The sequence below is a fragment of the Gopherus flavomarginatus genome, chromosome 9, assembly GCF_025201925.1.
Source record: "Gopherus flavomarginatus isolate rGopFla2 chromosome 9, rGopFla2.mat.asm, whole genome shotgun sequence".
Classification (NCBI taxonomy): domain Eukaryota; kingdom Metazoa; phylum Chordata; order Testudines; family Testudinidae; genus Gopherus; species Gopherus flavomarginatus.
In genome coordinates this window covers 7,963,482-7,977,639 of record NC_066625.1, presented here as the reverse complement: position 1 = coordinate 7,977,639, position 14,158 = coordinate 7,963,482, and the positions used below count along the sequence as shown (strand labels likewise).

General features: G+C 50.8%; 1 protein-coding gene across 2 annotated transcripts; it reads left to right on the top strand.

Annotated features, from left to right (window-relative positions):
- Window positions 1-348: 348 nt before the first annotated feature.
- NT5M (5',3'-nucleotidase, mitochondrial) lies at window positions 349-13,664 on the top strand. Of its 2 annotated transcripts, XM_050966605.1 has the most exons (5): window positions 349-630; window positions 3,947-4,047; window positions 4,823-4,883; window positions 6,524-6,638; window positions 7,677-13,664. In XM_050966605.1, the coding sequence occupies exons 1-5, from the start codon at window positions 349-351 to the stop codon at window positions 7,832-7,834; spliced, it is 717 nt and encodes a 238-aa protein (XP_050822562.1). In that variant the 3' UTR covers window positions 7,835-13,664. The 2 variants fall into 2 exon arrangements, with proteins under 2 accessions (XP_050822562.1, XP_050822563.1); XM_050966606.1 differs by lacking the exon at window positions 6,524-6,638.
- The last annotated feature ends 494 nt before the right edge of the window (window positions 13,665-14,158 follow it).

The following is a 14,158-nucleotide window of genomic DNA, read 5'->3' as shown; positions in this document are numbered from 1 at the left end:
TTGCAGGGCGCGCTCCCTTGCCCCAGCTGTGCCCCCTGCAGCGGGCCAGATGTGCCCCGCGTTGCTCTCCCTTGCCCCAGCTGTGCCCCCCGCAGCTGGCCAGCTGTGCCCCGCTCTGCGCAGGAAGGGGCATCCCGGCCCCTCCTCTTAGCGGCCGCGGGAGCGGAATTTATTCTGCGCCAGGATCATCCGCCCGCCGCCGCTAGAGCCCGGAGTTGGATTCGGCTCCCCTCGGTAGCCCTGGGGCGGGGGCAGATGGAGCCTCGCGGCTTGCCTAGGATGGGGGTGCGCGGGACCCAGGGTCGGCCGTGCCCGTCATGATGTCCCATCCCCATCCCCCGCTCGGCCATGCTTTTACTGGGCCGCTTTGTGCACCTGCACGCCAAGCACTGCGGCCCCTTCACAGCGCTGGGGCTGGGCAGGGCTCCCCGCTCCGGAGCCCGGTCGTGCAGTGCCATGTGCAGGCAGCTGCGCGTCCTGGTGGACATGGATGGGGTGCTGGCGGACTTTGAAGGAGGATTTTTAAAGAAGTTCAGGGCCAGGTTCCCAGAGAAGCCCTACGTTGCCCTGGAGGATCGCAGGGGCTTCTGGGTGTCGGAGCAGTATGGCCAGCTGAGATCTGAGCTAAGTGTGAGTCAATGGATTCTCTTCCCCCCTCCCGCATTATATTGTTATTCTTTATTATTTGTCTGACACACAGACTGTAAACTCTCCTGGGGTGATTGCCTTTATTTGTCTGTGCATCGTCTGACAGAGTGGGGCCCCGATCCTTGGTCGGGGTTCCTACAGGCTACAAAATAAGAATTATTAACAATTAAAATAATTATTATTGATGATAATGTATATATTGGGTTTTCAATGTTGATTTTTTTCCCTCCTGAAATTAAGGGGATTTTAATGCAGATTCTTGCTGCAGGCTGTCTTTCTATTTTGATCAATTCAAACAATTTATTTAAAAATTCCAAAGTAGTATAGTCCAGATTTTCTTCCCCAGTTTCAATTTCCAGTTGAGACCATTCTGCATGGCTTAATGCAAATGCTGCAACGTTGCCTTCAACAGTTGCCTTCATCTCTAGCTACAACACTCTTGACCATGATGCAGCAGATTAGTTGAAAGAAAACCAAAGCAACTGACATTTCAAAATAGCTGAAATCATTTCCTTTCAGGGCTTATTTAAAACAACAACCTTAAAATCCTTCTGAAAAATGATGTTGGGTTGTTTTACCAGTTAAAAGCTAAAGGCAGGACACTCTCTTTATATTGTTCTTTAGGCAGCGTCAGTGCATTTGGTTCTGCAGAAACTAGGTCTGTGCCCCAGAGAGCTTACAATCTCACGTTGGAGTTGACAGTTTAATTCAGAGATCGTATTTGCACATGACAAAATGTGTTTGAAACAAAGAAAAGGCTTCAAGTCTCCCCAGGAAGCGGTAGAATCTCCAGCCCTTCGACTTTTAAACCTAGACTGATCAGAGCACTGAGCACAGGGACAATCCTGACCTGGCATGAGATGATCTGGCAGGTGTTTTGCCTCACTAAAGGCTTAGCTCTGCTCCCACTGACATAGTGGCAAACCTCCTATTGACTTTGGAAGCAGAGCCGGCTCCTGCATCCCCAGTGCAGCAAAGCACTTAAGCACATGAAGAAAGTTAAGCGCATGTGCAAATGCTTTGCTAAACCGGTGCCGGTCTTCTCGGATGTCAGCTGTAGAACGATGATGTATAGCTTTTAAACGTTTCCCCCCCCCCCCCGGTATAATGCACTGTAGTTTGAGTTGTGATGTACATTATTTTAGCTTAATAACCTGTTACAGTAACTGTTCTTTTCGCATGGATGGGGGAATTCTCAGCAGGCTGCATTGCAGCCCTAGGAGTTGCATGCCCTAAGGTGTGTAAGAAGGATTGTTTCCAAACCACTGGTGCTACTTGAGTCTTCTGCTGCCCTTCAGCTCCCCTGGGGCAGCAGAGTGATGGGATTTCTGTTCTGCTCCCTCCCGCCTGTTTGAGTGGGTGTATTTGGCCCTCCCACATTCAGCGTGACTTATCTGACAGGTGGATGGACTTTGCTTTGGTGCTCTCCAGCACTGAGCAATTAATGCTTAGGGCCAGACTGTGGCCCAGCTGTGCAAGGGAGTATAGAAGACTTAAGGCTCCTCTGTACTCTTGTGAATCAGAGACCTAGATCTCAGGCAGCAGTGCTGGAAGCTGGACCATTACATCCCCCATGCAAGAGAGTGGGAGTGGACAGAATGGTGCGGAGGCAAACCCTTGGCTCTGCCACCACCTATGCAGGCCTGACACGCGGTACTTCTCCCTGAGAGCTAAGGGGATTATGGAAGGCAAAATGTGACGCCCAGATTCACACCTTGCCTTCTGATCTGCTCCAGGGGAAGCAGAACTGCCTGGTGCTTGGGGTTTATGACAAAGCCACAACTGAGCCCTTAAGCAGAACTCAACCTTCTCTTGCTCCTGTCCTGTTAAGCCAATTGCTTATGGGTGAGACCTCCAGAATGTCCCATTTCTTCCCTCCACCAAAGTATCCACCTCCAGGCAAAACAATTCTGCGACTGTATAGATTAGTGGTCATCAGTGAGGATGAAACCAGGGGTGTGGCTGGCATGCACTGCAGTATTCTCTGCTTCCCAAGGCCCATAGGTCAGGGCAAATAGAGTGTGAGAGCAGCCCTAAGGCTGCTCTAGCTTACATGGAGAACCAGGCAGCCCCTGGACAACCCCCAAATACTCCAGAGCACAAAAGTGGCTTAAAGCTACCTTTGCCTCTCTGATTCTGCCCAAAGCAAAGAAGCAAAGGCCCTCTGTGTCCTCACAAATCCTTAATCACACAGCTACCTTCAGAATCTTTCAAGGCTGCTTCTTGGTTGGTCCAGTTGGGTTGCCACACAGTTTCACAACTGCTTCCTCTGGCTAGGGCTGAGCGTGCTGCCATTGCCCAAGGCTCTCAGTGCTCAAGCTGGGATCTCTATGCGCAGGCCATCACAATGTTATTTTTAATCAGGGGAAATTTTCTTTAAGTTAGGCCTGGCTCACATGTTTCTAGCCCCTGGCCTGGATCAGTAGCTTGAGAACAGATGTGATTCTGTGATCTTCAATCAGTGTGGTGCAAACCTCTTCCTCTGAATAGTTGATCAAATCCAGGGAGGCTGGCTGTGGGGTCTGAAAGAAGCAATCCCACAGCAAAGACAAACTAGATGTGCAGAAACACACTCCTTCCACCTTTTTGTTTTTGAGCATGAGACCCTAAAAGACTGCTTTCCTTAACAATCTAGCAATTTATGGCAGTGCAAGGACTTACAGGTGCACAGGGTATGCCCTGTTCTCTAGATCCAGCTACAAGGTGTAAATTACAGGCAGCTCCCGGTCTCCGGTCTCCCTTGTCCTAGGATTCTGCTCCATGTAGTCTATATACACGTTGCATTCCGCCGGCCTCCCTCTTTTCCATGACAGCTTTATAACAAAGTGCTCAGACCCTTGCCCTCAGGGGCTCTGGCTCATGCTGAATTTGCCTTGCTCAGGAACTCACTTGACTGGTATTTTTTAGAGGGACCCTTGAGGTTAGAGGGGCAGCTTGTCTTCCATAGCACCTTGCCCCAATTGGGGCATTTTGGTTACTACCTTAGATTCTTTCATGGAGACAAAATGTCCCCGTAGCACCCCATGCTGAACAACACTGTAGTACAGCAGATTTGGGAAGCTAATCTGCTTCAGATGGACCTAGGTCATGAGACTCAGATGCAGGGTTTGGGAGAATTCAAGTTTTGGTTCAGGACCCTCTCTCACACCTGCTGTCGGACCCCGCCAGCCTTTCGAACACCTACCATCTTCTTTCCAAGAGGAGGGTCATCAGAGGGAAAAAATGCACATGGCAACTCAGGGCAGGGAGGAGAGGAGCAGGATGGACTGTACAGTAACTAGGATGTTTGCCCTTGCAGGAGAAAGCAATCAGCATATGGGAGTCAAAGAATTTCTTCATTGAGCTGGATCCAATCCCAGGGGCTGTGGAAGCCGTGAAGCAAATGGCTAAATTGGAAAAGTGAGTACACCTTCACAATTGTGGATGGGAGGGGGTCTAAGTGCAGCAGGGAATTTGTGCTGTAGGCTTCTGCCGCTGGAGATCTGGTGGTTTAGATTCCGATGGGTGAAAATGAATGTGATACTATAGTGTCTGTTGCAAAGCCCTCACATAGTTAGGTGCAGCTGTTAATCTGATTTACAGCCCCCTCTACTGTTCCAGTTCTGGGACTTCTTTTAGGTGGGAATTGAGCTGCATTGGCAGAGCTCTGGAGAGACGGCACTTCTTATTAGTAATAAACATGTGTGCATGTGTGCATGCGCGCACACACACACACACACACACACACACACACTGTAAAAACATAGATTGGTTTCCTCCGTCCGTGTCAGTGAGCATAAACATCATCTGAATGGAGATTTCCTGTTCTAATATCTAGGCCTCTCTGGGACCTGTCTGACTTCAGGTTTTGCCTAATCCTGAAGTAGGAGCCATAGTTTCAGCAGAGATTTTGCTAAGCAAGCTGTCGCACCTGAGCCCTCCTGGTGTCTGCCTCCCTAGTGCCCTCTCTTGGATGTGTGCCGGTGTTAGTTACCTCAGTGCCCACTCACCAGAAATGCTTTTTCATGCAACCCTATTCAGTGTATGGCGGCGAGTTCCAGTCAGGGCCTGGTGTCTGTTTAGCAGCGACCAGACTATTTAGGGGTTCGTCTTGGATCCTAGGGTGCTTTTAGATCTGGAAAGGGAATTAAATTGGTGCGTTTCCCCACTCTCGCTTTCTCTCTTTTCCCGACAGCACTGACGTGTTCATCTGCACAAGCCCGATCAAGAAGTACCGTTACTGCGCGTATGAGAAGGTAACCCATGAGTGAGCTCTGTGAAATGGAGTGGGGGTGGGTGGGCTAGCCCTGGGTCTGGGGCAGGCACACTGGGCACCGAAGCACAAGTGTCACCCATGGAATATAAAATCTGTTGCTGGCCAGTGTGTTTCTCCAGCCCCACACCTAATAACTGGAGAGCCCTTCAATAGTAGCTGATCAATCACACTGCAAGGTCAGCACCTGTGTCTTGTGCTTCCCAAATGATCCCAAAGCACTCTAAAGGCTAAATATACCAGAACCACTTCATTCACCTCTATGGGGCAGCCACCTCTGAGGTGGAATATGGCAGCTGTCTGACAGAGCACAGTGACACTATGTAACAGTTTTGGACAGGAAGTGCAGTATATACTCTCCAAACTGCAGGGGAACTTTAGATAGGTAGAAAGCAATTACCCAAGGGCCGGTTGGAAGGGCTAATCCTTGGTATCTTCAGTACCCACACAGGAGAGTAGGAATAGCCTTGTGGCAAATGCCCAGGTCTGGGAACCAGGACGCCTGCATTCTAGTCCTAGCTCTGCCCCTCACTTGCTATGCTGCTGTAAGGAAGTCAGCTGACCTCAGTTTGCCCATCTGCAAAATGGGGATGGATTCTTGCCTACCTCACAGGAGGCACTGGGGGCCTTAACTAATTACTGTCTGTGAAGTGTGCTGAACTCCTTGGGTGGAAGGTGCTACGGCAGACAAATGCTATGGTAATTATAAGCATATGGGACCTTGGTTTTTACATTTCATCACAATCCTGGAAATGATCAGTGGTTAAAGCATGAGGCATTTCTCGGGTGTTAGCAAGTGGAGAGTGAGCTGAACAAACAGGAGATCCACAGCTGGAACCATGTTGGATGCAAGTTGGAGGGAAATCAGGGTCCTTTCTGGGCCATTAATATTGTTACCCCTTTTGGCCCCAGCGGTTGGCTACAGTTAGGAACCCTGCAGGTTGTTTCTATCAGGAGGAAATGATGTTGGAGTCAGGTATCTGTTTATAAGAACATACAAAGTCCTGTTCCCCATAACACAGTAGGAATCAAACAGCAGGAGACAGTTTCTTTGCTGTCAGCTCCAAGCCCCTTTCTATAGCCAGCAACTCAGCCCAAAAGCTCTCCTCTTAGCTTTTTCTCAGGGCCACGCAGCCAGTGCCTCTGTAGTTGTGTCTGCTGCCTTCTTTCTCTGCTTCACTGGTTCTTCTCTCTCTCTCTCTCTCTCTCTCCCAAAGGCACATCCCTTTATGGTCCACCAGGTAATACCCAGCGAAAAACCCTCCACTCACCTAGCTCAGCTCCTTGAGCGGCCTCACATGTAGTGACAAGTGCCTTTGGTTTGGTCTGAGGCCTCTATTGTTTCTTACATTCATCCCAAACCCAGAGTGGCTGCTACCCTCAGCGGTTTCACTGAGGTTTGCCCAAACTCTAACAATGTACATGGCAGGGTGTCTTCCCACCCCTGCCCCCAGAGCCTCCTGTTGTTCCTTACCTTTGTCTTTCGCTAGCAAGCCAATGTCAAGCACCCTGCACCTGTGGCTGTTATTCGATGCTGCCTTTCAGCTGAGCTGAGGCCATGCTGCAGATGAAGCCAGCCTGCCCTACCTGCCACACTAACTGCGCCACCCCCTTGCTTTCCAGTATGCCTGGGTGGAGAAGCATTTTGGCCAAGAATTTCTGGAGCAGATTGTCCTAACACGAGATAAAACTGTGATCTCTGGTGATCTGCTTATAGACGATAGACCAGATATAACAGGTACGGGAGATTGGATGCAGTAAAGGTAACCGTATGGTACTCCTGGGGCAGGTAGCTTGGGGTTGTTCCCCTGCCTGTGTGTTTTGTTTACTTCTTTATGGAACTTTTTGGCTGATGCTGAATATCTTGTGCATGTCGGGCTTGAGGGCACCTGCTGTGCTGCCAGCTACCTTGGCTGTAATGTTTTTTCAAGCTGTTATTATTGAGCAAGAGCTGCCAAAACTCCTTGCACTGCTGATGCCTGCCAGAGATTGGATCAACATTTTCTTACAGCCCAGGGCTGTTTGGTTCCGGGTCAGCCCAGGGTGGAGAGAGAGTCTAGCAGAGAAATCCAGATTCAGAGCTGAGCCTCCCCAAAGTGTGGATGGGCAAGTCTAGCGAGTAGGACACTGGGCTGAGACTCAGGAGACCTAAGTTCAGTTCTTGGTTCAACCACAGGCTCCCTATCGGACCTTGGGCAAGTCTCTTAGGGGTTGTCTACATGGTGCATTAGTCTGCACCTGCAAGGTGCACACTAGCCTGTCATTCACTAACTGGCCTGTGCGGACCCTGCTGGTGTGCACTAACAGTTCCCTAGTGCACACTGATATGGTCCCGTTTCAAACAGTACAGCATTATTGTGCACTAGGGAATTGTTAGTGCACACCAGCAGGGTCCTCACGGGACACACTAATGCGCCCTAGAATTGACACCCCACTGGTGCAGACTAATTTACTGTACAGAGAGGTCCCTAATCCTCCCTGTGCCTCCACTCCTCTGCTCATGACCTGGGGATCGCACTTCCCTACCTCCCCGAGGGCTGTGAAGATGAAGTCCCTTAGTGACTGTGAGTTGTACAGATACCACAGCAAAGAGGACCAGGGCCGTGCCGAGCTAGATGGGGTGTGTTTGGGTATGGGCTCATCTCTGAAGAGATCGCAGGCTGCTGGAAGTGTGACAACAGCACATGGACCTAGTACCTGGCCCAGAGCCCCCCGCAGGGTCATGATGGTGCTAGGAGGCCCCTCCCTGAGCTGCTTTGCTCTCCTTGTCTTTCAGGAGCCGAGCCGAACCCCAGCTGGGAGCACGTTCTCTTCACAGCCTGTCACAATAAGCACCTGCAGCTGCAGCCCCCCAGCAGGAGGCTCCACTCATGGGCGGAGGACTGGAGGGCGATCCTGGACAGCAAACGGCCACCGCCCAGCCGGGCCATTTAAAGCGACAGGCTCCTGAGGCTGCCCCATTAGCTGAATGGAGTGCTCTGTGGTGTCCAGCTCTGGGCTGACACCCACAGACAGACAACCTTGCTGGGCAGAGTAAGGAGAGGGGCCCTGGCAGGGAGAACAGGGCCAAAGGGGGATCGTGTTCATTAAGCTAGAGGCCATTGGGCCATGTGTGACTGGGCCACCATGAAGAACGGAAAGATTCTGGGCCCATCCCACCACAGGAAGCCCTGTCTACCGTGTGTTTCCTTTGCGCCCAGCTCTGTTTAACTCAGTGGCATCTTAGTATTGGCATCTGTAGCCACTGGTGACCCCAAATGTAGCGTCTCTGATGGACTCACCTCTCAGTTCGTTACCCGGTGTCCCCTGGACCTGCTTAGTGGTGCAGATTAACTTTTAAATACGCCCCCATCTACATTGATCAGCAGCCAGTACCGTCCTTGGGTTTCCCTTGAGGACTGTCAAAATCCTTCCTTCTCCACCCATCCAGACGCAGAGGAGCGGTTTTCCCTTCCCTCAGTCCCCAGCCTGGCTCTTCTTCATTCTTCGGCTCACCTTCTGTCACCTCTCCAAAGGGAGCGTCTTCGTGCAGCAGCGTTTGCTTTTCCTCACAGCTGTGAATGTCCGGGACTGCCTTGCAGGAGCGCATGGGGGAGCATTGTAAAACAAGGTGAAAATCAGGGTCATGTTACTGATTGGAGGACTGGGCAACCCCACTTCGATCATTGGGGACCCGCGTCAGCTTTGCTGCTCTGAGAGGCACAAACTGATTTTGGCTGTAACCTGGCAGCACCATCTTTAGAAAGCACTTGGATGGCAGCTGTGCATTGGCGGAGGTCACTGTAGGGGGAGATGAGCTTTCACAACTACTCCCTAGGGCTTCCTCGTTCCAGACGAGTGAGGCAACAACTCTGGCCCAACATTTACTTCCCCCATAGATCAGAGGTGGTGGAACAAGCCACACCCCCTGGCTTAAGGTGGTTTCCATTGTTCACAGGGTTTACAGTTTAGTAGTTCAATGCCCCCCACTACAAAAATTGTTCCAGGGCCCCTGCAATAGATAAGAGATTGGGGAGCTGCTAATTAGCTTGAAGTTATCCATGGGCTATCACTTCCCCCTCCCAAACCAAAAGTGGTTTTGGAGGCTCTTCTCCCCTACTCAAGACATAATTCCTGGAATGGTTGGGGTACTCCATCACAGCCATTAACGCCCGAGTGGAGCCCCTTGATGTGAGATGGTCAGTGTCACACGGCTGGCCTGCCTCTCGCAGCTGTGCAGCACATCAGGGATCATTGTTCAGCACAAGCACCAACAAGTGGCTCTGCCATCCCATTAATCCTTTCCCCAGAGGCTGGCAATTAGGAATGGGCAAGCTAATGGAGCTGAGAAGAGAGAGGTGGATAAAATAGGCATGGTCTAGCCCGAGAGGTGTGGTTAACAGCCTGAGCACAGGATGGGGAGCCAGGAACTCATGGGTTTTTGTCATGGCTCTTCCACTGATCCCCTCTCTAGTTACAGGCAAATCACTTTGCCTCCCTGTGCCCCCACTTGTATAATGGAGATGTCGGTACCTCTCGGGGTGATGAGAGGCTGGAACAACAGCCAGCCTTAAATCTTTGAGGCGTGTAGGCTATTTCCTATGCACATTGGGAAGAGGGGGTGAGAGGAGGAGCTAAGCTAAAAGACATTGCGGTAGCCACAGTTCGTCACCGGGTGCCCGAGTGTACTCTTTCGCACTGAAATATCGACTAGCAGCAGAGTTCGGAGCGGCCAGTGACTGTACGCATTGATAAAGCCAGAGCCTGAGTGGACCTCAGCACTGGGTTTCCACAGCAGGATGGACATAACCTGCCATCACAGTTGGAAGAACAAAAAGCTCAAGGCTGCGCTAGTCGGTAGCTCGCCTCCCTCCATCAGGCATCCAGAGAGCACAGAGCCCTGCCAACACCACAGACCTGCTACTTCAGAGAGGGGCTTCGTTAAGTGGTGCAGAGTGATCGCCTCAGAAGCCCCTTCCCTCTGCCAGGCTCGTCCTGCTCTGTGTCCGGAGCATAGATTACCACTCCTGAGACCCCTGGGCATTGCCTCCTGCCAGCGGAGTCTGGCCAGCCAGCCTGCACATTCCATGCAATACTCCTGGCAATGAAAAGGAGAACCTCCCCCACCCCAGGAATGGGACCTTTGGGTTCCCCTAAGCGAAAGGCTCCCAGACAGGAGGGCAGCCAGATGTTTGCAACTCTTGGCCCTTAGCCTGCAGCAATCTCTCTTCCCTGCAATCAGTCTTCGCACATTTGGATTCCTCACCTCTCTCCTTAGCAAGGCTGTGAAAAGCCGGTAAAGCCCGAAACCACGTGGGGCATGAATAAACTGTTTCACTGATTACTGCACAGTTGGCATTAGCACGTACCAAGGTCTCTAGGACCTGGACGTTGCACTGAACAAAGATGCTTCAGGATTTTGCCCTTCCTCAGCTTTTGTCGCTGGGGCCAAACCCTAAGCTATCGTGGGGAGCAATAACTGCTGCTCTCCTTGGGGATTGCGAACGCTCACATCTCCCGGGGCTTGGGAGAATTCTGCCTGCCTGAGGGAGGGCTGCAAGGTTTGGTCCATCTTGTGTGTGTTACAAACTGGAAGGGCTGTCTTAAAATTTAAACCGCTGTGTACGCTCTTGGGGTGATCAGCCTGGGGCCCAGCGAGGTTGAGCTGAGAATAGTCTGGTTTTAAAATATTTAACTTCTTGGGATTCAAGGCTTTGACTCCTGAGCTGCTGAGAGAGATCTAGACAGCTGCTGCTCAGTCCGAGCAGTCATTTATCAGCGACGTGCCGCAGATGAGCATAGCTGGTGGTACCCCACCCTCAGAGGGCATTACGTTTTTTTTCAGCACTATGTTTGTTTTGTTAATTGTCCCAGTTCTCCCTCCCAGTCCCCTCCACGCCTCTGGCCAATGCTGTTATCAGGAAGGAGGCCCTAGGGGGAGGACAGAGCTAACCCGGCGTTACAGCTGCTATTCAGCATTATGGCCCTAGCAGAGGCTGGATTGGATGTTGTGCTAGGCTGGGAGTGTGACTTTGCTTTCTCATTGGTCGGTTATTTTTTCCACTTTTGAGGACATCGTATTAAGAGTGAAATCAGAAAAGCTCGTTCAGCTTGGTCCTGTTTTACAGCGACGGCACTTGGAAGAGGAAGATGTGTTTCCAGGGCTAACCGCCCTGTTCGTCTTCTCTCTCACACCCGTCCACCCCTGGCTATAAGCTGAACTGTTTGGACCATATCCTCAGGTGTGTAAATCAGCATAGCCAGTGATGTTGGGAAACAAGGCCAATTTACACCAGCTGAGGATCTGGTCTTTACAATGGTTACATTGTTTTGCTGCTCAGCTGAGATGCAGAGAAGTTTTTTTAGATTTACAGTGTATAACAGATCCACCCAGGATCCTTGCACTAAATATTCAATTTTGTTGTCATTGCAGTTTATATGAAATACAGTTTTAATATTCCTGGCACCATACTAACCGTAATAGAGAGGCGATTTTACCTAAGGCTCAGATTACTCTGGAGAAGGGTGATGTGGCACTAGCAACGCGCCACCCACCACTGCAGCTTTCTTTTGACAACTACATTCTAGCCCATTTGATAGAATCCCTGTGAATGGAAATAGGGCTGGTAGGAGGCTATGATTTCTGTCCAGCATCTTGCAAATATGATTGGCAGTCAACTAACCAGTAAAAGACATTATGCCGGGGACAATTGTTCCAGAGCACGGCTGAGTGAAAAGCACTAGAAAGCCGGAGAGGTAAATGGCAGAGAGGTACATATCAGGGAGGTAGGCAATGCAATCTCCTGGTTACATTATGGAGCTGGTTGTCAGGACTCCTGGGTGGTCTTCCTAGTTCTGTCTGTCTGTCTAGGGTTTGGTACCTTGCCCATTTCTGGGATAGCTGAGCATCTCTGCCATAGACTCGCCAGGTGACCTTAAGCAAATTACTTACCCATTCTGTAAAATGGGCATGTTCTCATCTGTAAAATTTGGCTAATCCCACCTACTTCACAGGGGTGCTGTGAGGAAGAGTTGGACAACGTCATGCGCTTTGAGAGGCCCAGTCAGAACATGCTCTGTAACTTATCATTAATGATCGGCTCCCTGTTGGATAGGCACAGGAATCAAATTGGAGCAGGGTGACCATTTTGGGGCCCAATCCAAGGATGTTGTAAAAATGCTTATCTTTACAGCAAATGCTTCTCAGTTCCCTGGACATCAACAGAGATGGGTCAGGACCAGACCATCTGCCCCCATCCAAATCCAGAGATGTTGGGTTGCACCATTTCTAGTCACCAGTGTTGAGTGGGTGGATGGGTGTATAACATATTGTGTGTATCCTACGGGGCATCTACTGGATACAGCTGCCATACATGGAGAGACTGAGTGGGCGAAACATCCTCTTTTACTCATTCCTACTGAAATGAGGAAACATGACAGGTGGTGGCCATCTGGGCCAGTCTGGCACTTCCCAGGGAGCGCTAAGGAGCGAGGCCAGAATCTGGAAGGTTTTAGCTTTCTGAAAATACAACATGAGCCCAATCCCAAGCCGGTGGTGGAAACATATGGAGGGACTTGCCTCAGGGCCTAGCTGCTCAGCGAGGCTGATTATCAGAGAGCCTGTCGCACACGATGAGAAATGGGATTTGCTTGTAAAATTAAAGGGTAATAGTGCAGCTCGGGGGTGAGTTGGTGGTTGTGCCGCTCCCAGGCTGACAGGGCACTGAGCATTAGCCCTTGTGTTGATTTGACTGAATTGGAGGAAGAGCATGAGGACGGGGGAGCTCTCCTTCAGGGTGTCCTGGTCAATGAACCCCCATCTTGGCAGTTATCCAACAGTTAGTCTCCAAAGGCTGGTGGGTCTCAGTCCCGATGGTCAAGTGTCCACATCACAGAAGCCGCTGGCACTACTGACACTTAACCGCTCTCTTGTTAACAGGCACCAAGGCTTGAATGGCCCCTGGGGACCGATCTCCCTTCACCCGTCATGTTGGTAGTCAGGATTGAGGTGGCAGCATGGAGGAAGGATGTATTAGTGCTGTGGCTAGATATCAGATCCCAGCCATCACGGCCCTCAGTGCAGCGCTAAATTCACTTCTAAGAGAAAATTAGATTTGAGAGAGAGCTTTTTGATCTTCAGGCTCAGCATCCCTAATTAAATAGAACAAGGAATGAGATTAAAACGAGGTTAGTCAATTTGCAGGGGAGCGGAGATACCGGCGCAGAGATAGTTGAATTGAGGGCATGTAGCCAAGGGCTGGACATGCCCATTAACCCGTTTTAGCTTGGAGAAGTATGGTCCTGGGCATTACCAGCACTTGGTTATAACCAGCTAGTTCCAGTGACTGGCTCCAGGTCCCTGTCCTGAGGGGCAGATTCTGCTCTCGCTTGCACCAGGGTAAGGAGTGTCCCGTGAAGGCAGCAGGGGTGTAAAATGAGTGGGGAAGCCAGGATCAGGCTCCGTGTATCTGATTCTTGTCTCCCGTACACCGGTGTCGGTCACTGTAGTAAACGGAGGGGCACTGCAGGAGGTGAGGTCAGAATGCTTCAGGCCAAAGCCAGCTAGCCAAGCAGTGAGGCTCCACTGTAGGGCTTGTGGGCATATGCAGGTGTCTTGCCTTGGTTATGTTGGGGCTTGTCAGTTTTATGTTTTGGGGCTGTGAGAAATGATATAAAAGGGATATGAAAACAAATGTATAGAGAGAGCCCGTGTCTGTTTATGAATGGAAGCATGTACCTGTGGCTGTGCGGTGGACAACTAGACACAATAAACAGATAAACCTGGCTCTTGTTACACTATGGGATCTAGAGGGGACAGGAGTGCAAAGGTGCCTCTAGGATGCTCAAATCCAGCCCTTCCCAAGGAGCAGGAAAGACTAACCCCTGTCCTTTCCATGGGCCAAATCCTTTTTCGTGCATGGGAGACGTGGACCAAGAGGGACAAGCCCCTCTTGTCATATGTGGACCTGAACCTCTTGGGCAACTTCAGCCCTGGCGTAAGCAGGTGCAGCGCCCATTGTCCTTTGTGGCAGTTGTGCCTCCTTTTGCTGGAACCCCATCTGCCCCGCAGCTCAGAGTGCTATGCTATCCCATCGGCCCCAGCTTCCGCCAGCCACAAGAAACATGCGGTGCTCATGAGTTTGATAGGGCCAGATCCTGAGCTGCTGTAAGTTGGCATAGCACCACTGATGTCAGCGCATTTATGCCAGCTGAGGAGCTGGCTTAGACAAGACTGTTCTGCAGAGTGCATGCAAATAAAGGTTTCCTGGAATCCTTAAT

Coding starts and splice junctions, on each gene's coding strand:
- NT5M (XM_050966605.1), top strand. CDS start 349: ATGCTTTTACTGGGCCGCTTTGTGCACCTGCACGCCAAGCACTGCGGC. Junction 4,048..4,822: donor CAAATGGCTAAATTGGAAAA/GTGAGTACACCT, acceptor TTTTCCCGACAG/CACTGACGTGTTCATCTGCA. Junction 6,639..7,676: donor CGATAGACCAGATATAACAG/GTACGGGAGATT, acceptor CTTGTCTTTCAG/GAGCCGAGCCGAACCCCAGC.